The 24,691-nt window shown below is 53.0% G+C and overlaps 1 protein-coding gene across 9 annotated transcripts; it reads left to right on the top strand.

The window, feature by feature from the left end:
- The first annotated feature begins 448 nt into the window (after nt 1–448).
- On the top strand, nt 449–24,558 carry ADAMTSL2 (ADAMTS like 2). Of its 9 annotated transcripts, none has more exons than XM_068656527.1 (19): nt 449–621; nt 2,066–2,177; nt 2,788–2,930; nt 3,511–3,583; nt 4,015–4,117; nt 5,703–5,848; nt 5,947–6,070; nt 7,001–7,081; nt 8,025–8,200; nt 9,085–9,427; nt 10,110–10,491; nt 14,962–15,119; nt 16,646–16,772; nt 18,755–18,968; nt 20,210–20,365; nt 21,277–21,447; nt 21,569–21,745; nt 22,730–22,874; nt 23,767–24,558. In XM_068656527.1, the coding sequence occupies exons 2-19, from the start codon at nt 2,067–2,069 to the stop codon at nt 23,883–23,885; spliced, it is 2,949 nt and encodes a 982-aa protein (XP_068512628.1). In that variant the 5' UTR covers nt 449–621; nt 2,066; the 3' UTR covers nt 23,886–24,558. The 9 variants fall into 9 exon arrangements, with proteins under 9 accessions (XP_068512628.1, XP_068512630.1, XP_068512627.1 ...); XM_068656529.1 differs by having other exon boundaries at nt 451–621; nt 3,508–3,583; nt 9,085–9,349; XM_068656526.1 differs by having other exon boundaries at nt 451–621; nt 3,508–3,583.
- Nucleotides 24,559–24,691: the final 133 nt, after the last annotated feature.

Raw genomic sequence — 24,691 nt, 5'->3', positions numbered from 1 at the left:
CCACCTTCCTTTTCCTCCTGCGTGGCCGAAAACCGTGATGCCGAGCCTTACCAAACGGCACCAGCACCCCAAAATTACAGGAATTCCCTTTTTTCCCCCTTTTTTTTGCAGGGAGATGGGGGGGGGAGCAGGCAGCAGGTAGGGCAGCTGCCACCTCGGGGGGCACCTCGGCATCCCCATCCCCTTGCCCAGCTCTGGGGGGGGGAGTGCAAAAACGTCCTCGGGGGGGGAAAAATCACGGGCGGGCAGTGGCGGGGACGCATGCGTGCCGCCTCCCCCCGCCGGTGCCCCCCCGGCTTCGCCGCAGGAAACCGGCTGGCGGCCGCGGATCGGCGCCGGGGGAGGCGAGGGGTTAAGCGGGGTGGGGGCATCCCGGGCCGAGAGGTGTGAATTCCGCCTGCTTTTTCCCCCCCCCTTTTTCCTAGTCTCCCCCCCCCAGTGCTATAAGAGCGGCTGCGAGGGCTGGGGGGGAGCCACTGCGGCGGCTCCTCCTCGCTGCGAGCCCGGCGCTGGTGGCTGCGCTTTGAAGTCGGGGAGGAGGAGGAGGAGGAGGAGGAAGAAGAGGAAGAGGAGGGAGCGGCTGGGGCTGCCGCTGCTCCCCGGCACCCGCAGCATCGCCAGGTACGGGGAAAGGGCTGGGGGTAAGGGGGGGGCGAGAGCCGAGGCCGTGGTACCCGGTGGGTGCAGCCCCGGGGGCTCCATCCTTTTGCCGGCTCCAAATTCTCCGAAATGCCCTTTTTTAAGCTTTTTTTTTTTTTTTTCCCCCCTTTTCTTTTTTCCTCCCCCTTTTATTTATGCATGCAAACTCTTCGCCGAATCTCGGGTATTTAAGCATGAAACTCCTCGCTGAGTCTCGGATAAACTCCGAGCAAGCCAGTTTATTGGCTTGCAATCAGAAGTGTCTGGGAGCCTTAATGAAAACCAAGTGTAAGGCAAAGCGCAGCCACCTGTCCCCGGCATCCCCGGCCAAGAGCTCCGGGCTTCAATTAATCAACGGAGCCGCGATTTGGAAAAGTGTCTCCCGCGAGCTGCACCTCGGTGCTGGGCTGATAGCAAAACCGAGCTGGGACCCGGAGCCCTTTTGGGGATCGCTGCGAGCCAGCCACCAAAAGCTGGGCAGGCGCTGCCAGCACGTCTGCGTTTCCCAAACTGCTGCAAAAACCTCTGCAAAAAGAAAAAAAGGAGGAGGAAAAAAACCACTCTTTATGTTGCAGCCCTGCGGTCGTGCCCTGTCTCCCCGAGGAGCAGCCTCTCTCCCACCTCCCCGCTTCCCCAAAATCCTGTCTAGTTACTCCTCAAAGGGAATTAGCCTGGAGGAGACTGTCTGCAGCTCTCTTACAGACGTGCGCTGCTTTGATTGCCTGGAAGCACGATTTCCTGAAACCTGCCTGCTCCTGGCTCTCGCAGCGAGGCTCACAATAAAATGTATTGTGGTTTTGAGCTGGCTTTTATTTAAGAAAATGCCATTCTGGGTTAGTCTCTTTCATGAGACAAATGGAGAAGCAGATGGAAGGCTGACACTTGGGATACTTCACTTTGGCGCTTTAATTGCGCGTGGTTTCTTTTCTATAAGAACGGGCTTCTCTGGGAATTAGTGTAGAATAAATGAAAAGAGGAAAAACAACGGCTGCTAATTGCGTATTGTTTTGTCTGTTTATGAAGCCTGTAAGTGGGAATATTGAAATGCATTGCTTTTCTGAAAGCCAGTGACACTTCTTGTCACTCGCTGCCTCCCGTGCTGTGCCTGCTTTGGTGTCAGCCCCGCTCCTTCCCCAGGCAGGCTCAGAGCCCAGCTCACGCTGCTGTTACCAGGTGTAGCCCCTGGGAACCAACACGGAGGTGGGATTTGGAAGATAGCAGCTGAGATGGGTCAGAACCTGTCTGTGTTAATGTGGCCTCTAATTAAATAGAGGCTCTGGATCAAGCCCTTGGAGTCACTGGTGGCACTTAGCTGAGCAGGGATGCTGAGTGAGATGTGCACTGGGTATCCCAGGCTGCAGAGCAGCCTCCTCACCCCCTGGTCTGGATGGGGTCTCGCTCAGCGAGGCATGTGGTTGCTTTCTAGAATGAAGATCCTCAGGTGGAGGTGGAGCAGCATCTCCTGCAGCGCCCAGGCCCAGCTGAAAGGTGCCCTGGCCCTTCTCTTCATGGGCAACGTTGCCTTTGTGATCGCTCAGGTAAGCGGGTCACCTCACTGGGGGTCTCAACGTGGTGCAGCACGCAGCAGGCGGTGGTGATGCTGCCAGCAGAGCAGCTCCATTGCCCCTGGCACTGGGGTCACACCAGTGGCAGGAGTAGGGGGTGCCAAGGACCCTCCTGAAGTGACAGACCTGGTGGCACGTGTATGGGGAGTGCGTGGGCTCCTCCAGCCTGCCATGGGCATCCCGTGCCACCACGGAGCAGATCTGCAAGGGTTTGCTTCATGTTCTGGCTGCCACCAGCTCTTCGGCTCCCTGAATTCACTGTGGAGCGAGAGCAGACGTGGGGGGGGGGGGGTGAGGGTTGTCTGGGAGCTTGGTTTTGCCGACTGAGCTGAACAATGAACGCTTCCCTTCCCAAGGAATCCTAAATATTGCGATTTCATTCCAACTCGTAATGAAAGCACAATTGAAAAAGCAGAATTTCTTGCAAGAAGGGAGTCTCAGGCTTGACCTCAGCTGTGAAGGGAATGCCTCTTAGCCCTGGGGTGGCACAGTATGGGCTGAACAGGGACGGGTGGCTGGGCAGGCAACGCGGGGTGAGCACCCAAAGCTTTTTTCTCTCCCCAACCCGTCTGTACGTGAGCAGGACGTACTACAGACCTCCAACAGCCTGGAGGAGGGTGCGGATGTGACCGCTTACTGGTGGGGCGAGTGGACCAAGTGGACGGCGTGCACGAGGACCTGCGGCGGGGGTGTCAAGTCCCAGGAGAGGCACTGCCTGCGGCAGAGGTACTGCGCTGCGCTTCGTGGTAGGGACAGGGGGGGCAAAACCTCCAGTTCGTGTGCTGGTGGGTCTGGCCCAGGTCATTGCTCTGTAGATAAGCGTTGGTGAAGAGTTGTTGGCTGGCAAACCCCACTGGAGCAGAAGGTAAGAGTGCCTGGAGCATCTCATTACCAGGAGGCTGTGTCCTGGTTGTCCCCGTTGGGCTGTCCCCGAGGTTTCTCCTGCAGGATCGGCGCAGATGGGCAGCGGGTGCAGCACCGTGCTGCTCTCAGGGCTCCTGGCACAGCACCGTGGTGTGGGGCTGGATGGGGGCTGCTGGTGCCAGCTGCTCGTGCAGGGCTCTGCCCTGTTGGGGTGGCTTCCCCAAGGCCCCCAGTCCCTGAGGGGTGCTGTGACAAGCAGCTCATGGTACAGGTGGCAAAGCCAGCGAGACCTTTGCCTTCTACTTCAGTGAGACCACGGTTTCACCGTGTGGCTCTGCTACATGGAGCCAGGTCTCCCAGAAGCAGGGGACAAATGTTCTTTTTAAAGGGTGAAAGGAAAGGTCTCTGACCCCTGTCTAACCATTGTTTCTTTATTCAGAAGAAAGTCAGTGAGTGGGCTGGCTAATAAAACTTGCACTGGAACATCCAAAAGATACCAGCTCTGCAAAGTACAAGTAAGGATATCCTTTTTCTCATTGGTGATGTTTGATTTTTTTTTTTTTTTTTTTTTTTTTTAATAAAAAAGAGAAGTCTTGCTTGCTTCATATGGCATTTCTGCATCCCTTGGAGTGGGGACACCATTTGTCCTGTAGCTGTCACCCCACTGCCTCTGCAAGCAGCTGGAGCTCCATTCTCTGGCCCTTGTCACCGCTGTGCTGGGGGCTTTGGGTCCCTTTGTGTGTGCTGGGGCCATAAAACCCAGCGGGCTGTTCTTCACCATCTCCCCAGGGGGTTTCCCCAGCTGTCCCTGCACTGGGAGGAGGAGGAGGAAGATGTGGTTCCGCACAGGGCAGGCGATGGAAAAGCTCCTTGCAGCCGGTCGAGATGTGCCAGAACCCTTTCCCACAGTCTGTTTTCATCAGGATGTTAATGTATCCCGTTCTAGGAGTGCCCTGCAAACGGAAGGAGCTTTCGAGAGGAGCAGTGTTCATCCTTTAACTCCCATGTGTATAATGGAAGAACGTATCAATGGAAACCTTTATATCCTGGTAACAAGACATTCTTTGTGTGTTTCATAATGCCTAGCCAAAATATTTTGATAGTTATGATGCTATAGACTGCAGGAAGGCTCCTCCTCTGCTGTTTTAAAGTGATTTTTCAGAGACACAATCAGCTGTCTCCCAAGTTCAAAGGAGGCTTTTGCAGCTGCAGGGTTACTTAAAAAATGAAATAAATATATTCATGTCTGAATCCTTCAGTCTGTTTTGGTCACCGCTCCCAAGGACCGGAGCTGAAAGGCTGGAGGAGGATGAGAGCACAGGGTGATGCCCTGTGCGGGCAGGGAGGGTCCAGCTTCCCCAGACAAGTGTCCTTTGAGCTGGGGCCACTGCCTCCCCCGCAGCTCCTGAGCTTTGCCAAACGTCACCGAGATGAGGTTAGGCAGCTCGGTCATCTGGGGTGAGCGACACAGAGCTGCAGGAATAATTTAGGAGTCAGACTGAGGTTTGTTTTTTCACTTATTTATTTTTAGGCACCTCATGCCCGTTGGATTCAGGCTTTTTTTTTTCCCTCTGGGACCTCAGGCAGTGGCATGTAGGTGTCTAAAAATAGAGACGGGAGCTAGTGGAGTTTTCTTATTTCAGGTGTCTCTGTACATACCAAAGAACAATTAATTTTGCTCCATGAAGTTACTTGTTGCCTCCTTTCAAGTGAACCAAGCCCCTGTCTCGCCAGCCTCTTGGCAGGAGTGGCAGGGCTTGGCTCTGACTGCTTGGCTGGCTCTGTCCCCTTCCTATGGCAAGGCGACAACTTCTTTAAACGTAATTCACTACTCGGGATGATTCACCGGAACAGTTACAGTGAATTGTTTTGTTTTTTAGCAGGCGTTCACGTGGCTCCCGGGGGATTTGCAGGATAATGTTTTGCCATTGATGCTGCCTTGCTTGGGTGCGCAGGCCAGTGGGTACATCGCTGCTCCCTCCTTGGCGGAGTGTTAATGCTTGGCGCTGGATTGCTGGTGCAAACGTGAATTTGTCACTTGCTTCCTGTGGGTATTATAAAATGTCTGTTGGGCACGGGTCTGCTGTGCCAGTGGGTGCAGCCAGCCGGCTGTCTGCAGAAAGCAAAGGGCAAATGGAAACCAGCTTGGGTGAATGATTATGGAAAAGCTCTTACGTTTTAAGCTGCTGTGGCTTGAATATAGCCTTGTATATCTATTTAGAACAATGAATGTCTATGCTAATGTAACTTAAGTATTAAATATTGATGTGTGAACATGCATATGTTGTTGTGTAATAAATGTATCGCTACTGCAAGCCCTTGCACAGAGTAGTGGCATCCTCAGGCGGGTGCTGGCGATGCCGCTAGCATCAGCAGCTGCATCTGTTGCTGGCAAAGTCAAAAGCCAAAGCCTGGCTGTGCAAAGGCTTGCAGCAGCAGGCTGTCACGCTCTCAGCAGCACAATCTCCTGTCCAGCCTGCAAGCACAGGAGGTTGTAGCTCTGGAAGCGCTGGCTGCCGTGCAGTTGTGTTGTTGCTGCCATTGTTTAGCTTGGCAGCGATTCTTTGACTTTGGTTGGATGAAAGTTATTGTTTCTGCTGTTTTTGAATGTGTCTTTATATCCTTTCCCCTTAGATGACTATGTTCACATTTCTAGCAAGCCCTGTGACCTCCATTGCACCACTGTGGATGGTCAGAGACAGTTAATGGTTCAGGCTCGGGATGGAACATCCTGCAAATACACTGATTTCCGAGGGGTTTGCGTGTCTGGAAAATGTGAGGTTGTTAAACATTATAGCAAAAATATTGTTAGTAGCATTCAGAGAGTTACAAGGGGTGCAATATTTGCCTGACCCTCAGTACTCTGTGCCTTTTCTAGCCAATTGGCTGCGATGGCATTCTGTTTTCCACCCACACCTTGGATAAATGTGGAGTTTGCCAAGGAGATGGGAGCAGCTGCACTCATGTGACTGGGAGTTACCGGAAAGGAAACTCTCATCTTGGTAAGGCTCTAAGGGTCCCTTTGCTTTGGGGCAGAGGGCTTTTTTAATTGCATTTGTGCTTTCGGTAAACTGCTTTCACTTTTACTAAGTGCACTGCCTCAGCTTTTTCCTCTGCATGTTCTTCTTGTGTTGATGCCACTTTTAGGTTTGTGCAGGGAAGCCCTTCTGTAAAAGCGGTAATTTCTCATGACATTTCTCAGAAATACAAAATCTCTGAATGGTGCAACAGCGTTATGCAAGAGGCTGCCGTCTCTGATTTAGTTTGATTTCCCATGACCCAGTAAAACCAGAAATAAATGCCTTGTAACAACAGGAAGCTAGGGTGTTTTGAAAGACCGGGATTTCCGAAATTAGCGTGATGTAAAGCAACAGAACCTAGTCGTCCTAAATATAGTGGTCTAATTTGGGAATAATGATTAATGCTCACTGGGGACCAGTTAACACAGCGCAAGCTGAAGTAATTGCAGTGGTGTTAGTAGGATTTGTCCCATCGCTTACCTAGCACTAGGCAAGGGGGAACTGGGGGAGAAGCAGGTTGTGATCTTGCACTTGGTGGGTCTTGTAGACCAACTAGCATAGGGTGCCCTACCCCAGGACTGCTTCTCTAGCTAGCAGTCTTCAGACATGTTCTTTCACCAGTTTAAATAAAATTCATGTTTGTGCATATAAGAATTGCATCCTTTCCCTCTCTTGACTGCATTAACCCATCATAAAGCAAGATTTGTTGCTTACGCTCTTTTATTTTCTACTACCAGTAAGCTCCTGCTTGCAGCCTAACAGTTAACATTAATCTCCATTAAAATCTGTAACTCCTGTAAGTCTCTGGAACAGAGCCAGTCTGCTTGCAATATTGCAGTGCTGACTACTGAGCATTTTGTTCAGATAACTCGTTAAAAAGTTCTCCTTTCATTAATCTGTAGTTTCCCGTAGGCTATTCTTTGGTAACGCACATTCCTGCTGGAGCAAGGGATATCCAGATAGTAGAACGGAAAAAATCTGCAGATGTTCTGGGTGTGTATAACCTCTTGGTACTTCCCTAGAATGCATGTGTATGCTAGCTAATACTTTTTTCCAAAGTGGATATGAATGTAGCTTTATTGTGACATGAGCTCAATCCACAGTCAGTGTAAATGACCATGTCGTATGAACCAGTGCGTTTCTCTTCACCTGGGCTGTGTATTTTGGCATTAAAATGATCAAAATGCAGAGCTGTTGGTCAATATTATTGAAACAATGAACAAAATATGCTAGTGCTGGGTCATAGCCCGGTGACTTCACCTCTCTTGTGATCCCCGTGATCCTTCCTAGCTTGGGGAATGCGCAATGCTCCATGACGGCACTACCCAGGAGATGTGTCTGTGGGCTGTGCCTCATCAAGTGCTGGTGGCACGAGGCTGATCTCTGATGGAGGTGGCAGAGCTGCTCAGGAAGGGTGTGGACAAACCTGGCCTTGCCCAACAGAGGCTCATGTTTGCTGCCGTCATGCTCTGGTGCTGCCTCAGAGGCTCATGGCCATGTGTAGGAAGGCTTGGATGAAAAGGGCTGCATTTAGTACGAGTCCTGGGCTTGCTCTGGCAGAGCTGCCTTGGGCCAGTGCTGGGCTTGGTGTAAGTAGTTCAGGGCTCCCAGAGAAGCAGCTTCTGCTGCCAGCCCCCGGCAGTCTGCTTATTGTCTGTGGATCTGTTCTTATTTAATGGTTGTGCTGAGCCGGGGCCTTGGGCCAACACGCCCAGCAGCTTGCAGTGTAAGGAAAGCGTGGCCCAGAGCTCTGGGCAAGGACTGGCACAATGCACGTTAGAAATATATTGTGATGTATCTGTCACAAAAAGCAGGAAAAATGTATTTTGTTACTCTGACGCTCCAATAACTTTATACCCTGAATAAATAGTGGCAGTATTGTGTATCTCTCATCACAGTTGATGGAAACAATTCTTATTCTTTCTCTCATTTTAAGCTGTGGCTGACGAAGCTGGCTACTATTTCTTCAATGGGAACTACAAAGTTGACAGTCCGAAGAACTTCAACATTGCAGGCACGGTGTTCAAGTACCGCAGGCCCATGGATGTCTATGAGACTGGCATAGAGTATATTGTTGCCCAAGGACCGACAAATCAAGGACTGAATATAATGGTGTGCATTGGCTTTTTTCTGGGGGAGTGATGGGGAAAGCTGCCTTGGATCCTGGGGGGTGGCTTCACAGCTCCCCTGGGAGCATTCCTTGCATGAACCTGGTTTATTTGCATTGTTAAATAAAAGCCCAGGCAGGGCTGTGAATAATGAACGTGGGCTTGGTAGCCCCTCTCTGCAGGGAGAAGTTGCCTCTGGCACTGTGGGGGATTTCTCTTCTTGGTGTGTTCCATCAGAATTACCTGCTGCAAAAAGTGAAAATAAGAAATTGGGCCAGCTAGCTTAGATAAGTGCACAAACTTTAAAACTCTTTTTTTGGAAGCAAACCGTCTAAAACTAGGCAGATGGAGAAAAGTAATTTAATTGGCTTCTGGGCAGCCAGCCAGAGCCCCACTCCTGCCATCTTCTGTGTAGCCACGGGCTTCCCTGAGGGGGAAGGGGTGATGGCTTGGATGCTCAGAAAGCATGAGGTCAGTAAAGGGGTGGCAGTGCCTGAGCTGAGTCCCCATACAGGGGATGTAGTAGCAGAAGGGGTACGTGCCCCTTGTTCACTGTAATGCCACAAAAAGGGGGTTGTGCACATGATGACGGTAACTTGTGATAGGTCTTGGTGATTGCTCAGAGGGAGGGGAAGGAGTTCTGCCTGGGGCTCCCAGCCCTAAGCTGGGTCTGATCCTGGTGTGGTGCTGCAGAAAAAAAAAAACAAAACAACAACAAAAAAAGCCTTGGACAACCGTGCTGGGCTCCAGCTGTATGAAGCTGGCAATCCGAGGGAAAGCAGTTTGGAAATAGCAAGGTGGATGCTCACCAACTGTCAAGTCCAAGATGAATCACGAACTTTGTGTGCCAGTATTCACTGCATCCGTTAACGATGTCATGTTTGCTAGGTCTGGAATCAAAATGGCAAGAATCCATCCATCACGTTTGAATACACTCTCCTGAGGAAGCCACACTCAAAAAATCTCCAGCCCATCTACTACACCTTCTCTGAGTCAGATAGCGAAGAAAGCAGAGAGTTTGATGGAGACGTGCCATTGGGCTTTATCCAACACAACGCAACCTATTTTGGGAAAATCTCCAGGGAAAGGATAGACTTGGAGAACCAGGTGTTTGGAAGACAGGACACGGAGGAAGATTTAAACTTGAGCAAAGGTCAGGAAACCAATGAGGTCTATGAAAGAGCAGAAACAATTGACTGTGAGCCAAAACTGAAGGGCAAACAACCCAAAGGTAAGGAGGAGACTTGGGCCTCACCGTTCTGCTCTCAGAGCTCTTGTTGAGAAATGCTCTGTTTCTGACTCTAGTGATCCTGCTGGTTCGTTTTTTGGAAACCTTGGAAAGTTCTTTAAAACGTGTCTGCTCATAAATCCTCTTTGCCCTTCAGGTTCTGGTTTCTGGCGGGTGGGGGGTGGCCATGGGTAAGGTCTCCCCACCGGTGCCCTGCGGTGCTTTGCCTGGTCCCAAGGAAGGGAGGGAGCCCTGGGTGTGCAAATCTCCCCCTCACGGCCTCCTGTCACCTCCCTCTTATCCACAGCCCCAGCAACCTCCTTCCCACCCCAGTCCCTCAGGCATCCCATCACCAAACTGCCCCGGGGGCCTTCCCTGCATGGCTGTGTGGGCTCGGGAGCCGGGGGCAACTTCTTTCCTACCTCTGCTACTGCTTGGGGCAGTGCTGCCAGGAGCCAGGCTCCTCCTTGCGCCTCACAGTAGCAAGGTGAGGCCTGAGGAGAGCTGTGGGCTCTTCCCAAGTGGGTGCAACTCCATGAGGTCCCCCAAATCCCCTGCTCCCGCCTCTAGCCTCTGACAGAGCTCAGGCTCTGGTGTGTCCCTGCTGCTCCGGGCTGCTTTCGCCTCCCAGCCTGAATGCATTTTGTGGTTGTCATCATTGTTTCCCCTGTTGGCTCCAATCTAGATTCAAACGTAACCAGGTCTACTTACCAGACAGACCATGATGACAGAGACTTCGACCCCAGGCTCACCTCCAGAGAATTCCTTTCGGAGAACGCCATCACGGACAAGCTGCTGGACAAGTCCTCTGACTCGAAGGAGCTGGTGCTCAACATGACCATGAACAGCATCTTCGCCCAGGGAGACCCGCTCAACTCTGTGGGGTCGCACATTGACAGCCTTTATGTTGACTATGAGGACACGGATGGCCTGGTGACCTACACCATCAATGGCACCTACATGGAGCTGAGCAACGCCAAAGCCGTCAACACGTCTGCAGAGACGCCCTTCTCAAACACCACTGTCACCATGACCAGCCCTCAAGGGAACAGAACCCACAAAGCAAGGTAGGAGACACGTCTTTCTAGTCAATCCTATTTATTGTTGTTCTCAACTCATAATAGCACTGTACTCAATGCAGACCCCATTGCATGGTTTCTACCTGCTTTGGAAGCCAGAAGGTAAGTGGGAGTAGGATGCCATAAAAGCTTTCCACCAGGGGTTAATCTGGAAGGAAAGGTTTGGGAGCAGAAAGCTGAGAGAGCTGCTAAGCAAGAGGAAAACTCACTGCCCTCCTTAGTGGGGGATGCCAGCTATTCATGCTGCTGACTGGCAGCACGCTTTTGGCTCTTGGCCTGCTGTAACGTGTTATTAGAGCCATGGCCATAATGAAGCTTCTCTTCCTTTCTTCTCTTGATGTCCTGCTCTGACTTCCCCAGGCCCCCTCCTAGTTCTAAAGCAGCAGAAGTTGGTCTGGCCCCTTTCTGTGCCCCCTGTTGACTGCCTCCCATGGTCTTCCTCACTGGAGTTGGCAGGAACGTGCCCACAGCAGACCCTGAGGCTATCCCTGCTGCTTACCGACAGCTGGAGAGGCACAGCAGAGCTAGAGCTTTGTGTAGGGCCTGCAGAAATAGTCTGGGTTTGTCGGCTTAATGGAGGAAGAAACAGTGCAATTAGTCATTGCTTTGATAAGGATATCAAAAGCTCTCTGGCAGCTTCAAGTGGTTAATAATAGACTGGCACTTCACATCTCTTTTGATGGCTGGTTAGAAGTGGTAGAGTTACAAAGATGCAATGAGAAGGTTTAAAAAAAAAACAACAAAAAAAACAACACAACATAATCTGTCGTCAGCAGCATAATTCATCTGGGCTGGGAAGTCTCAGGATAGTGCTTGTCCTCATGTCTTGAGTGCCTCCTGAGGTGCCATGGGGCTCACAGCAGCACGTTCCCAGCGTGAGCTTGCAGGGACAGACCAGCTTCTTGGGAGCCATCAGGTCCCAGATCCTCAGCCGTGGATTCAGGTCCCTCCTGTTTGCTTTGGGGTCCCCAGCACCCAGGTCTCCTCCTAGCTGTGCTGCCCCAACCCCTCTGTCCCCCAGCTCCCCGCAGGGAAGCCGTGGGTTGTGTTGCTGAACTGCAGGAGACGTAAAACTGAGCAAACCCTCTCTGGCTCTAGTTAGCTGTATTTACCTAGAACTTATGCTAGCTTATGCTAAAGAAGCTTATGCTAAAGAAAATGTCCATGCAGCCAAACATATCCACAGACTTCTTAATGATAAGAACACTTAAACGCTGCCAAGGGCTTGTCTATCATCTCTCCTCGTGGCTTGGCTTGGAAAACCTGCCTTCAGCTGCCAAAGCAAGCATTTCATTAGCACTCTGACAAGCGAGGGCAGCGCTGTCAGCTCCCTTCCTTGTGCTGTGGGGCGAGGAGGGAGCCTGCCCTGCAGCTGAGGTCCTGCCTGGTCCCAGCACCCTCCCTGTGTGGCCTTGCTCAGCACCCTGTAACTCACAGTCTCTGTTTCGGTAGCTGTTAAATGGGGCTGATGCTTTTCTGCCTCCTGGGAATGCAGGGAACTGTACGTGCTTTGAAATTCAGAGCAGCTTGGCTATTGCAGGATAAAACAAAAAAGACTGTTAGTGCCTTGAGTGCAGTTCCCTGTGACGCTTAACAAAAAACCCAAACCAAATAATGAGAAAAAACAAACAAACCAAAAAGCAAACCCTCCTCCCGTTATCCCCAACCACCCCTCTATCAAAGGCACAGCTCAGGGATTTAAACCCATTCAGGATGGGTACCAAGCACTGCAGAACAAAGCCAAGGGAGGAATGGGAAGAAAATTGCAATGTTCCTTCTTCCCACCAGTCTTGGGAATAAAATAAGGATTTTTTTCAGATCTAAACGGTAATAGCTGAAAAAGACCTTTTGGCTTTGGAGTTTAGCAATAGCCAAAGGCCGCACCCAGGGCAAGCAGTAGCTTTGCATGTGGGAATATGACATGGTAGCAGGGTATGGGGTCTGGCTTGCCCCCTCTTGCACCCCCATCCCACCAACCATGGGCAGGGTGCTGGAGCAGGAGGTATGCGAGGAGCAGTGGAGGCCCTGGGCTTGTTCCTCCAGGAGGAGGGGTGGTAATGCAGAGCCAGGCTGGAGGCACCACCCGGGGGGGACACTGTTGGGGCACCAGGGAAACCTCTGCTCTGAGGATCTGCCCTTGGAGAGGGGCAAAACTAGGCAGGGCAAGGTCCTGTGTGCCCCATCTCATCCTGGGGTCAGCCTAGTTTTGGGAAGGAGCTTGGACCTGACACATCCCAAACCCATCCCTCCCACACCAGGGATGGAAAGTTGGATTTTTGCTGGCTTTCCACTCCCTTAAGTGAAGGTGCTGGAGAGGGTCACCTGCCTGCGGGCTGTAAGCAGCCAGCTGTAGCTGTGCACACAAGACAGGAGACCCACCTCTAAGCAACTTTTTTCTTGAATACAGCCTTCAGTGCCTGTGCCATCCTGCCCCGTTATATCCCTGGAGCCAGCCCCATGGGGCCGGGCTGTTGCGCCCTGGCAGCATCGCCACTGGGGTCATCTCCTGGTCCCATGCACTCATTTTTATTTCTTTCTCCTGTTATGAGGGCTGTTTAGGGAAGATGGGCAGCCAAAACAGCAGCTGCTGCCAGAAAGGGCTGTCTGTTTCCACTGCCCCAGAAAGGAATTTCACTAGAAAGCAGCAACGAGGGCTGTCGGGCACTTGGCACAAGGGCCCCGTGCTTGCTTCTGGTGCTGTTGTCCACATGAAAAATGGAGACAGAGTGCAGGCAGGGAAGAGAACACTTGACGTTATAATAATGCTTGTAAATACGTTACAAAAAGAGGGGAAAAAATAAAGCCTGCTTTGTTTGTAGGGCAATGTGCTGCTGTTTGTGTTTAGGGAGAAAAAAATGTTATTTGGTGCAGCTTGAAAGGGTGAGAGCTGAACGGTGCCCTATGACCAAACATCTGACCTACCTAGAAAGAACTTGTCCCTGTGACCTCATTACACATAGGAGAAGCTCTTCAGGATCACATTAAAGGGATGATGCTGAAGGGTTTTCCATCCTCAGATGTGAAATGAAGCTTATTTTGCAGATGATTTTCAGCTGATAACGTGGTGTTTACTTTGGTGCCTCAGAGAGCAGGGTGCAGGGCAGAGGAGCTAGGTCACAGCCCCTTTTCCAGGCAAATTGAAATAATTAAAATATAAAAGCCAGATGTTGACTGCATGTGAAGGGCTCTTTCTGAAAGCTGTCCTGGGGGCAGCAGCCAGCACAGGCGGCACCAGGGCTGCTGGTGGCAGTGGCTGGTGCAGCTCTGGCGGAGCTGTTTTGGCAAGATAAAGCACTATGTATGGCAAGCCAAGGTTGTTGTTTTTTGTGCAAAATTAGCCACATTCACTTCAGTTCCATTTCAAACACAGGAAGCGAGCGTTTGCCAAAATGACAGGCAGAATCAACAGGGAAAAGGAGAATTGTTTGTAATCCTCCTGGAGGATCACTGGAAGGAGGGTGGGTGTGGAAGGAAATGCCTGGATTCTCACCAGTGTCCTCTTAAAGGTGGATCTGATAGGCTGGACCTGAACTTTCTCTTATGATCACCTAAATAAGGCAATTCCAGAGCTTCTGCTGCCTAGAAATCATATAAGCTGCATATCTTGCCAGGCCAGAGACAGCTGGATGTCAGGGTACAACCTTGTCCGCTCTTCCATCAGGGTAGAGACTTGCAGGCTTTGAGCGAAGGTCTGAGAACTTTGTTGTAAAGGTGCAGTATCCCTGACGTGTTACAACATTTCAGGACGTACGCCGCACTGACCCGGGAGAAGCTGCTGTTCTTGGTTTGACAGATGCTTTTTCACATAGCAGGCTGAATCTGTTATCCCCTTCCCGCTGGGCATTACGCGTTTGAACGTAGCGTGAACACGAGAGATGCAAATCAGGCATCCAAACCAAAACAATCCAGCGAGAGTGGCCCAAGCAACAGGTAGGCGGCCGGCGGGGCCTTTGTGTGCCAAAATCCCACGCCACGTGGAGGCTCGAGGCTGCCCAGCTCGGAGCAGCCAAAAATCCGCCTGCGCTGAGCAGCGCGCGGCGGCGTGCCGGGTCGGCCCCGGAGGCGCAGGGGAGGAGATACTGCACCTTTAGCCGCCGTTACGCCGAGGGCCAGGTGTATTTGAGCAGAAGAAATGCAAACTTTTTTGTTTAAATTCTGAACTGTTTCTACTTGTGGGTATTTTTATCCCATTCTCTCTATTTCTAGACAGTGGAAGCTCTGCCTCTAACCGGGCTGGGGATTCTACTTGGGGCTCAGGACAGGTATGTTGTGAAATGAAACGGAACAATTCAAACAAACAAACCCCAAAATCAGAACAACCAAACCCAACCGACAAACAAAGCCAATCCCCTCCCAAACCCAACCTGCTCGCAGATGTCTCTCTCTGACGTGGCGTGTCACGGCTCTCCTTGTAAATGCTATTTTTTATTTTTTTTTTTTTTTTTTGCTTATCGCTAGAAACAGATTGAAGTTGTTAAGAAAGGGCCAAGGTGTGAGTGCTGCTGACATGTACAGGTGGAAGCTTTCCTCCCATGAACCCTGCAGCTCTACATGTACCACAGGTAGTTATAAGACGCAGCCAAACGCAGCCTCTGCACAGCCGCCGAAACCACCCGGTGTGTGAGTCGCTTTTACGTCTCGTAGGGATGGGAAGGACCTGGTGATGTGCAGGGGATCTCTCCATCACTAGATCTGGTGTAGCACGACCCCACGTCCCCCAGTGTAGCCTTGCAAAGCCGGGGGGGGGTCACAGCTCAGCCCCCCGAGCTCTGCGGAGCCACTGGTTCGTGCTGCTGGGGAGGAGAGGAAAGCCCCCAGGGTCTCACCCCGTGGGCGTTTTGTGCAAAGCGTTTGTGAGCTGCAAAAAGCTCCCTGCCCGCCTGCATTTACCAGCCCGCTGGGGTCCTAACACTTCTTGCTGGGTTTGAGCACGTCGGCTCCTTAAACCAGGGCAGACGTGACAGCGAGGGGATTGAAATCTGTGCAGCCAGGCTCCTGCTTTTCATGGCTTTTTATTTCCCGTTCCCTTTTGAACATTCAGGGGGTTTTGAAAAGCTCAGCTTCTTTCCGACAGAGTGAAATTTTGAAGATTGTTCGGCTCTGGCAGGAAACAAAGCAGCACTTGGCTTTTTGATTTAGTTTTGTTTCTCCCACCCCTCCTGCTGCTGAGCCTGGTCTCAGCTGCAATGGTGTCAACCTGGAACAGCAACACATCTGCCAAAGCCTGGCCTCTGTTCTTTTTTTCCTAAATTCCCCTTTTTTTTGCCCTGCAAAAGCTCTGAGCCCCCTCTCCTTTGCTCCTTTGTTTTGGGGGGGAAAGTTGGCGGTGTCCCTGGTCCCCTGCACTACTGGTCATGAGCCCTCTGCTTGCTGATGCAGTCCCTGAAATAATCCAGATGCTGTGGGGCTCCCACAGTTACAAGGAAAAAGGGCAAAAGAGGAGACCACAGTCTAGGAGATGCCTTTTTAGAAAAGCAAATACAATTATTTTATTTATTTATTTTTTTAAGGGTGCCAGGCACCTGCACACAGTGTGCAGGTAGCAGGAGCTTTGCAAGCCATCCTCCTCCCCAGAATCCCATCAGCTTCACGTTCTGGGTCATTTTTGGCTTCTTTGATACCCTCTGATCAAATCTCCCCCTGGACTGGGACAGGCTGCTCTGCCCAATTTGCAGTCAGCAGGGAGAGGTTCTGCTTAAATTTCTCCCTTCTCGTTACCTTTTCCTAATGACACCTCACAGAGAAGCCATACGATGTCAGGAGCTGGAGACCTCTTTTTTTTGTTTGTTTTCATGTAAACCACGGGAGCTGCCTCACAGACCCGTTGCCCTAAGCATTTCCTATGAAACACGTTGCTTGTCTGTTGGTGGTGGTGAGCCCTGCACATGGTGGCTGTACCCACTTCTGGAGCCAGCCTCAGCCCTTGCCAGTGCTGCCTTTGGTGGCTGCTGTCACCCTCCCTGCTGGGCAGCATCGTCCCCGTGGGCAGAAAGTCAGGTTTGCTGCTTTCCCGCAGGAGGAAATTTTGGAAAACACGGGGGAGGAGGGGAAAGAAAAAAAAAAAAAAACAAAAAAAACAACAAATTTGGATATCAAAAGTCACCAAGCGTCCTCTGTGTGTGTGTATTCTCTTTGAAACCAGGAGTGATGTCCACGTATGCTATGTGTGTGCGCTATGACGGGATCGAAGTGGACGATACGTACTGTGATGCCATGACCCGCCCCGAGCCCGTCCATGAGTTCTGTGCTGGGAGAGAGTGCCAGCCAAGGTACCGCCTCGCAGGGCGCTTCCTCTGCCGGGGATGCATTGAGGGGGGGGCAGCACGGTGTGGGGGGCAGCAGGGATATGGGGTGTGTACCCCTAGCGCCCCAGCCCTCCTGCCCCGCTTGCCTGGGCTGCCCTGGGGCACAGCGAGGCTTCCCCTCGAGGGTTGTGGTTTCGGCTGATGGGTTGAAAGCTCCCCAACCTCCTGGTGGTTTGCATCTTGTAAACTGCACCTATCCGGACCTGTGCCCTCTTTGGCATCCTAAATGTTACTGAGGTTTGCTTGCAGTCAGAGCAAAGTACGGGATGGTGGTGCGGATAGGAACCTGCTTTCCTTCTGTTGTGGCTTTTTATCCAAAAAGTGTGCTTTGGGTTGCGGTCCTGAGCCAAACTGTGCAGCTCGGGTGCATCTCTGCCGCTGGTTTGTAACACGGGGTGTGCGTGTCGGAACAGCAGTCACCCGTGACTGTCGCAGTGAGGACTTGATGAAATCAGACTGGGGCAGTGCAAAGGGATAAGGAAAGGCCTGGGGCATGCCCTGAAATGGTCTCATTCAGCAGCAGCACAAAGTGAGGCCAGGGTGGCAGCAGGGACCAGGCACAGCCCTACAAAAACCCAGAGTGGTTGTTTTCAGCTTGGGTAACTGTGAAGGACAGCTGGTCGTGCTGGAGAGGGCAAGGGGATGGAAAGCACATGCCTGTGGTGCTGGTGGCATCTCGCCGGACTCTGCACATTGGGGCTGAAAGCCAGAGCAGGGCATGGTGTGAGTGAGGAGAGCACAGGGAGGGGAATGGTGCTGCCGGGAGCAGCCTGGTCCTGAGGGCACCACGAGGACTTTATTTGCACTAGCTTGGTGTCTTCCTAGCATGAGCGTCGGGATGTCCCACTGCTCTCTTATAAAGCTCCTTGGGTTTGTGCTGCTCCGGTTCCCTGGGCTTTAGCATCCTGAGTGGGGTAGCTGTGAATGCAGCAGGAGAGCAGGTGGATGAAGGAGCTGCTGGGGGCCCAGATGGGGCAGCCTGGTGCCACGGAGATTCTCCTGTAGCTAAAGCCAAAAGAAATTTTTGATTTGCCTGAGAGCTGTCTGATCTGGGTGGGAAAGACCTTGGTTTCCTCTCCTTCCTGCACTCAGGTGGCACCTGGAAATGTGACAGCCTCCTGTGGCTGCGGGGTGTGAGGCTGGTGTGCTGGGGGGGACATCGTCCACACATTCCCAGGGCAGCCTTGTGACCTGATTTGTTTAGATTTTTAGGTTTTTTATTTCTTTAAATATTATTCTTTATATCAGAGCTCTTAAAATGCTGCTGTACTACAGAAGGCTTGAGCATAGGAGGCTTTTCCCTTGGGTTAGAAGTCGCTCCCTCTCACAGTGGCAGGGGCAGGCATCATCTCAGAGCAGGTCCTACCTTTTCCATCCTTTCACACAAAGTTTGAGCTAGGCTGACCATGGTGCATGAACCTTTGGGGATCTGCAGGGCTGTGGGGTGAGCCCAGTGTCCCTTTGGTAGCATTCCCAGCCCATAGGCATTACAACACGGATGTCCTGCAGTCATTTGGGTTGTCCCCACTTCCAAACTACACCAGCCTGCGTCCCTCCTTGGGGACTGACTGTGGCACCCCAAGAGGCACCTGCACCCCTCTTCCTTCCTGCTGCCTGCGTCCTGCTCCTCGTCACCTGTGCTGGCTGTGATAGATGCATCTGTCCCCTCTGTCCTTCAGCTGGTCAGGAAAAAAACAAAACAAAATAAAAAAATAAAAATAATAATAAAAAAAACAAAACAGGGTTAAGTGTGAGCAGAGAAACGTGGTGGGTTGGGGAGGGACACCAAATCCCCTGTGGCACGCACTGGCTCTGGGGTTGGGGGGCTGCATGGAGGTGGTGTGGGGTCGTTTTCTCTCTTTTTTGAGCAAAGTGATGTTGGTGTGGGTGGTGTGGGGACAGGTGGTGAGGTTTCCCCTGCACAACACCTCTCTCTCGTCCCGCAGGTGGGAGACGAGCAGCTGGAGCGAGTGCTCCCGCACGTGCGGTGAGGGCTACCAGTTCCGCATCGTGCGCTGCTGGAAGATGATCTCTCCGGGCTTCGACAGCTCCGTCTACAGCGACCTCTGCGAGTCGGCCGACATCACCAGGCCGGACGAGCGCAAGGTCTGCAAAAACCCAGCCTGCGGGCCCCAGTGGGAGATGTCGGAGTGGTCGGAGGTGAGTTTTGGGGATTTCTGCCTCACCCGTGGCCCTCGGAGACTCAGCACGCGGGGACCTCCTAGGGCACTGGCCCCGATGGCTGCACGTGCTGCTTTGTGCCATCAGAGATGGGATGCTTCTCCTCCTGGGAGCTCCCAAAACGCTTCTTGGTCGTGATTTAAACATCTCCTTCCCTCCTCAGGCTGGGGAGAGCCATTCCCATCGCGCTGCCGATGGAAGGGCTGGTGCCTTCTCTGATTTCGCAGGATGTTTTGACTTTCCCAGTCTGGTAGAGAAAAGCTCCCTGTGCACGTGCTAGCACGATATTTTGACTGGCGTAGCGAGCTGGAGTGGCTTATTTTACCCAAACCCATATATTCCTCCAGCATGTGTCAGGGACAGATTGCTTGAGACACTCCTGGAGTCGTTCGCTCTTAGCCAGCAGCAAAGCTAATCTAATTTGGATCACATCTGAAGCCGGGTGCCAAGTTGGCTTGGGAAATAGGCATAAAAAAAGAGCACGTTTCAGAGATCTGAGGATTAACATATCAGCGCGGTGCGTCTGAGCGCTGTGCTGTTGACACTTTTCCCTGCTTAACGTTATGCATGGAGCAAACGTGTGTATGGGAGACTGCAGTAACTCAAATCCAGTTCTAAATAATGTCACTGCGCTGCGCGGTGCCAAATTTATCCACAGGATAAAAATCTCAGTTCTGTGGTTTGGGGAAAACATTCTCGAAGGACACGAAAAGCAGCTGGCTGTTCCTGCGAAGGAAGTGAGGGAGATCTCACTCCTGGCCTTAAGCGGCAGCTACAACCTTTCAGCTCCGATATTGGGCAGTTTTGGTGCCTTGGTTTTTTGTTTTGTTTTTTCACCCTCTGGCTTCTGTGGACCTGGGGGGGGTTTGCTCAAGCAGGGCTGGAAGCGGATGCATTCAGAGGCTGAGCCAGGCTCTGACCCAGCTCCATGCCCCCAAAATACCACGAAGGCTTGGGTGGCCCCCCAAGCCACCATTTTTTTTAATTTAATTTTATTTTTTTTTTTCAGGAGAGGGGCAGCTTTGCTCCATCTCATTTTACAGCTGCATTTAAACGCATTTTCAGTATGCATTTTTAGAGAGTTTTAGGTTAAAAACATTAAAATAAATAAAAATCAGCTCCCAGCTTCCCTCACCTTTAACCAGACTGTGTTTTGGCTGGGGCTGGGGCCGTGCTGTGTCGGGTGGGCGCCCTGCTCACGCTGTCCCCTCTGTCCCCAGTGCTCAGCGCGGTGCGGCGAGCGCAGCGTGGTGACCCGGGACATCCGCTGCTCGGAGGAGGAGAAGCTGTGCGATGCCAGCGCCCGGCCCCTGGCTGAAAAGAACTGCACGGGGCCACCCTGCGACCGCCAGTGGACTGTCTCTGACTGGGGACCGGTGAGACCCTGGGCAGGGGACAGGTGGCACCTCCGGGCTCGCCCTGACCACCACCCGTCCACTCCGCGCTGCGTTTCCTGGGGTTTAGGTTTAGTGGGGCTTGTGAGCATCAAACCCTGCCCTGCAGAAGGCTCCTTGCCCATGGCAGGGATGAGCCTGTGCTCCATGCCCACGGGTCGGGGGGGTAGTGGAACCCTGTGCCACCCTGAGAGCCTGGCCAGCTCCTGCTGTTGTCACCCAGCAGGTGCCAAAAGCACCCTGTCTGCTGCTGAGCTTGGCAACGCTGATGCCCCATGCCTAGAAAATGAACCTTTAGCCTTTTTCTCCCCTTTTCCCTTCCTGCACACTTCTGCTACAGGGACCCTCTCCATCCCAAGCTATTTTTACGCAGGGTTTTTATTCCCTGGCTAAAAATAAGCAGTTTCCATGGCAGCAGCGGGGCTGCAAAACGCCGTGCGTATCAGCAAGAGCGGCCGCAGGAGAACCGGGGAGCATCCGCTGCTCCCCCCGAGGCTCGGGGCACGGCTGAAGCAGTGAAGGGGGGACACTGGCAGCCACTTGCTTGGCCCCATTTATCTTGGTCTCTGAAAGCCGCCCCAAGTTCCCCTGTTTGTGGCACTTCTCCTCCTGCCCATGCCAAGGAGGTGCCGAGTTTTGCTCGGTGCCAGTGGGATGCGACCGCGGGGCACGTTGGCTGCAGGGGTTCCCCAGGGAAGGATGCGCCCAACTTCCCCACAGCGAGCATTTGCTGCTTTTTTAATCCAAACCCCAAGGATCCCTTGACACGGTGGGGCTGGGGAAGAGCTGCGCCCCAAGCAGGCATCTTGGTCCCCAACCTGGGTCATCCACGGGGCTGGGATCATGCTGCTTCCTTCGCCGCTGACCACCTGCTGTGCTCGGTGTGGTTTCAGTGCAGCGGCGGCTGTGGGCAGGGCAGGATGATCCGGCACGTGTACTGCAAAACCAGCGACGGGCGCGTGGTGCCGGAGTCGCAGTGCAACCTGGAGACGAAGCCGCTAGCCATCCACCCCTGCGGGGACAAGAACTGCCCGTCGCACTGGCTGGCGCAGGACTGGGAGCGGGTAAGGTTTGGGGAAGGGGCAGTGCTCAGCAGTCCCCTCGGGGGGTGATGGAGGAGGACGCTCTTGGTGCAGGGCAGGGATTGGGGGTGCACGGCTCTCAGCCCCGCTTGCATCCCCGCAGTGTAACACCACGTGCGGCCGGGGCGTGAAGAAAAGGATCGTGCTCTGCCTCGAGATCGTCAACGGCAAGATCAAGACCCGTAACCCTGCTGACTGCGACGTGGCCAAGAAGCCCGTGGAGGAGACGACGTGCTTCGAGCGGCCGTGCTTCAAGTGGTACACGACCCCCTGGTCAGAGGTAGGCAGGGAGGGGGCTCAGGGGACCTACTGTGGGGGGAAATTCCCTTCCTACACCACCTGCAAAAAGCCCCAAGGAGCTGGGTGAAGCTTTGCAAGGTGCAGCCCGCCAGGGAGCGCATGGAGGAGCCCCTTTGCTTTGCTAGCAGCTCAGAGCCTGCCCTGGCACAACACAGGCAGGACTTGCTGTGAACAGGACCGAGAAGAGATGTTTTGTGTTAGCTTCAGCTTTTTTTTTTTTTTTTTTTCTCTGTTATTCTTTTTCACTCCTTTTTCCCTGCACCGGCTTGTAGGAGTGTGGCTGGGGCTGTGCACGGAGCCTGCGCTGCAGCTGCCCCACAGATGGGCAGGGAGCAAAGCTGGGGCCCAGCAAGGTGTGGGGTGATGCTGGGGGCAGGCTGGGCTGTCCCAGTCCCGTGCGGGGCTTCTCTGTGCTGTGAGCAGGGAGACAACAAGCAGCGAAGGGCTGTTCCCAGCTCCCTAACGCAGGCCTTCTCGTCTGCCTGGAGCTCGTTTTGTTTAGTCTTAAAACCCGTCCTTGCAGCCTATAATTAGCCCAAGAAACCCTGCTGTAATCCCCGTGCGCCGAGGCATCCAAAGGGCAGCAGGCTGCAAGCGCAGCCCAGGAGCGGCTCTGCGCACCCTGGACACGTTGCACAGACCCCATCCCTGCAGCCCCCGGCCAGGGGGGGTCACGGCCACCCTGGTGCCACCGAGCAGCTCTGAGCCAGGTGGTTTCAGTGAGAGGAGGGAGTTTTGCAGCCCCAGGGGTGGGAGCGTGTCCATGCATGGCTGTCAGCCTGCTGCAGACGTCTGAGTGCTGGCAGTGAGGATGGAGCAAGGGGCCAGCAGTGAAACCGGGGGTGCAGAGCTCAGCCCCCTGCCCCGACAGCTCCAGCAAGGGGGATTTTTAGCAGGTCCTGGCTCGGCGCAGACCCCCACAGAGCAGGGTTTCTCGCCTCAGCCCTGAATCTTTGTTCTCCAGTGCACAAAAACCTGCGGCATCGGCGTGAGGATGCGGGATGTGAAGTGCTACCAGGGGAAGGACATCGTCCGTGGCTGTGACCCGCTGGTGAAGCCAGTTGGCAAGCAGACCTGCGACCTGCAGCCCTGCCCCACAGAGCCCCCAGGTGAGCCCCCCCCCCCCCGGTGTTTTATTTTCCATAGCCCCCCAGCTTGCTGCTCACCCCAGGGAGGACATAGAGGGCCCCAGGGACATGGTGCCATGCTTTATCTCTATGTAACCCCATTAAATAAAGGTGGGATTTCAAAAGCAGCGCGCTCTAACCAGAAGATAAAAGGGAGCTGTGTAGAGCTGACCCTGGTGGTGCTTCTGTGTGATTCCAGCTCATGTCTAGGAAGTTTTGTCTGTGCCATTATTTTAATGATTTTTTGGTCTCCGAATGTCCCGTGGGATTTGTAACTATCTCATTATCTGACTCGTCTGCTGGCTCAAAGCCCCTGTGATCTTTAGCGAACACGCGGTTCTAATTCTTTAATAGGATTTGGGAATAAGGATGATGTGGGAGAGGAGCACGGGGGCGGGAGGCAGGTTTGGGGCCGGCTCCGGGCCTGGCTGCGGACCTGGGGTGCCCCTGGCTACCAGCTCAGCTTCCCAGTGGGTCAGGGGTGCGCTGTGGTGCGTTTGGGGTCCCTCAGTGGCTCTGACAGTCCCTGGGCAGCTCCCCCAGGGAGGAGCCCGAGCTGTGGGGCTGGGACCACGTGCGGCTCCCCAGGGCAGGCGTGATGAAACGTGCACCTTGTACCTCTGCCTGGGCTGATGATGATATTCATGGGGAAACCGCTCGGCTTTTCCAGGGGACGCTCTGCCAGGGAGCACGGATGTGACCATGGCAGCTGGGGCAGTTTTCTTTTTGCCCAGCCCACGGTATTTAGGGCAGGCTGTGTATGGGACAAAAGGAATTCATGAACTTGCAATGTTTGTTTTTTTTTTTTTTCTTTCTATATCAATGACTTTTTCCTTTCTTCTTCTCTCCCCTGACCAACCTGCCTGCCCCGCAGATGACAGCTGCCAGGACCAGGCAGGAACCAACTGCGCTCTGGCCATCAAGGTGAACCTGTGCAGCCACTGGTACTACAGCAAAGCCTGCTGCCGCTCCTGCCGTGCTCCCCACTCCTAGTGTGGGGCCGGGGGGGCCCGGCCAGGCTTCTCCCCCCCACCCACAGGGCCCCAGGCACCGTGCAGGGCGAGCTGCCGGACCCTAAGGGCGCTTCCAACCATCCTTCCCCTGCCGGCGCAGAGCTGCTCCCCTCCCCTCCCTGGTCATCAGAGCTGTACATAGGTCCTGTATATTTGATTTCCCCCGCCGGCAGCCGTTCACCTCTTTTTTTCCAAGGTCTTGTCCTTTGGTTTCTTTCTGCCTGTGCACGTTTGGGGTTGGCAATAGGGTGGCGTGAGCCTGTTGGAGGGAGAGCACCAGCACCTTTCCCTTGCAGGGGGTGCCTCCTCCCCGATTTATCCCCCAAATCTGAGCTCTCGTTAGCTGCATTTAACACGGTGGGGAGCTGATCTTTGCTAAATGAACTCGAGCCCAGGCCCTTTTTTTTGTAATATGTAGGTGTATACTTTTTCAGAGGATTTTATCTTATAATCAAATGGTAGTTCCATAGTCCTTACAAAAAAAAAAAAAAGGTAATGCTGACATATTGTATATAATATGGAAACATAACTGCACTTTATATCACAAAAAAGACGTGCTCTTTTTTAATATATTTGTTTACATACAGTGAACTTTATCCACATAATCATTAATTTGTACTCATATGTATATTTTAATAAAATTGTCATATTTATGGTGGTATCTTGTTTTATTCTCCAGTTTGTGGTGGGTGTTTGCCCCTGGGTGCTGGAGACGTTGGTGTCAGGGCTACTGCTCTGTGTGCTGGGTCTGTTCCTGGGGGAAGAAGAGCAGCTCTCAGTGCACGA

The sequence above is a fragment of the Anas acuta genome, chromosome 20 (genome assembly GCF_963932015.1).
Source record: "Anas acuta chromosome 20, bAnaAcu1.1, whole genome shotgun sequence".
In the NCBI taxonomy this organism is placed as follows: Eukaryota; Metazoa; Chordata; class Aves; order Anseriformes; family Anatidae; genus Anas; species Anas acuta.
Note: the sequence above shows the minus strand (reverse complement) of the source record. Positions and strands in the feature narration are given on the sequence as shown.

Excerpts from the sequence above, each read along its gene's own strand:
- ADAMTSL2 (XM_068656526.1), top strand. The coding sequence starts at position 2,067 with ATGAAGATCCTCAGGTGGAGGTGGAGCAGCATCTCCTGCAGCGCCCAG. Across the intron at positions 9,428-10,109 it reads GAAGGGCAAACAACCCAAAG|ATTCAAACGTAACCAGGTCT; the intron begins GTAAGGAGGAGA and ends GCTCCAATCTAG. Across the intron at positions 21,448-21,568 it reads TGGCGCAGGACTGGGAGCGG|TGTAACACCACGTGCGGCCG; the intron begins GTAAGGTTTGGG and ends GCATCCCCGCAG.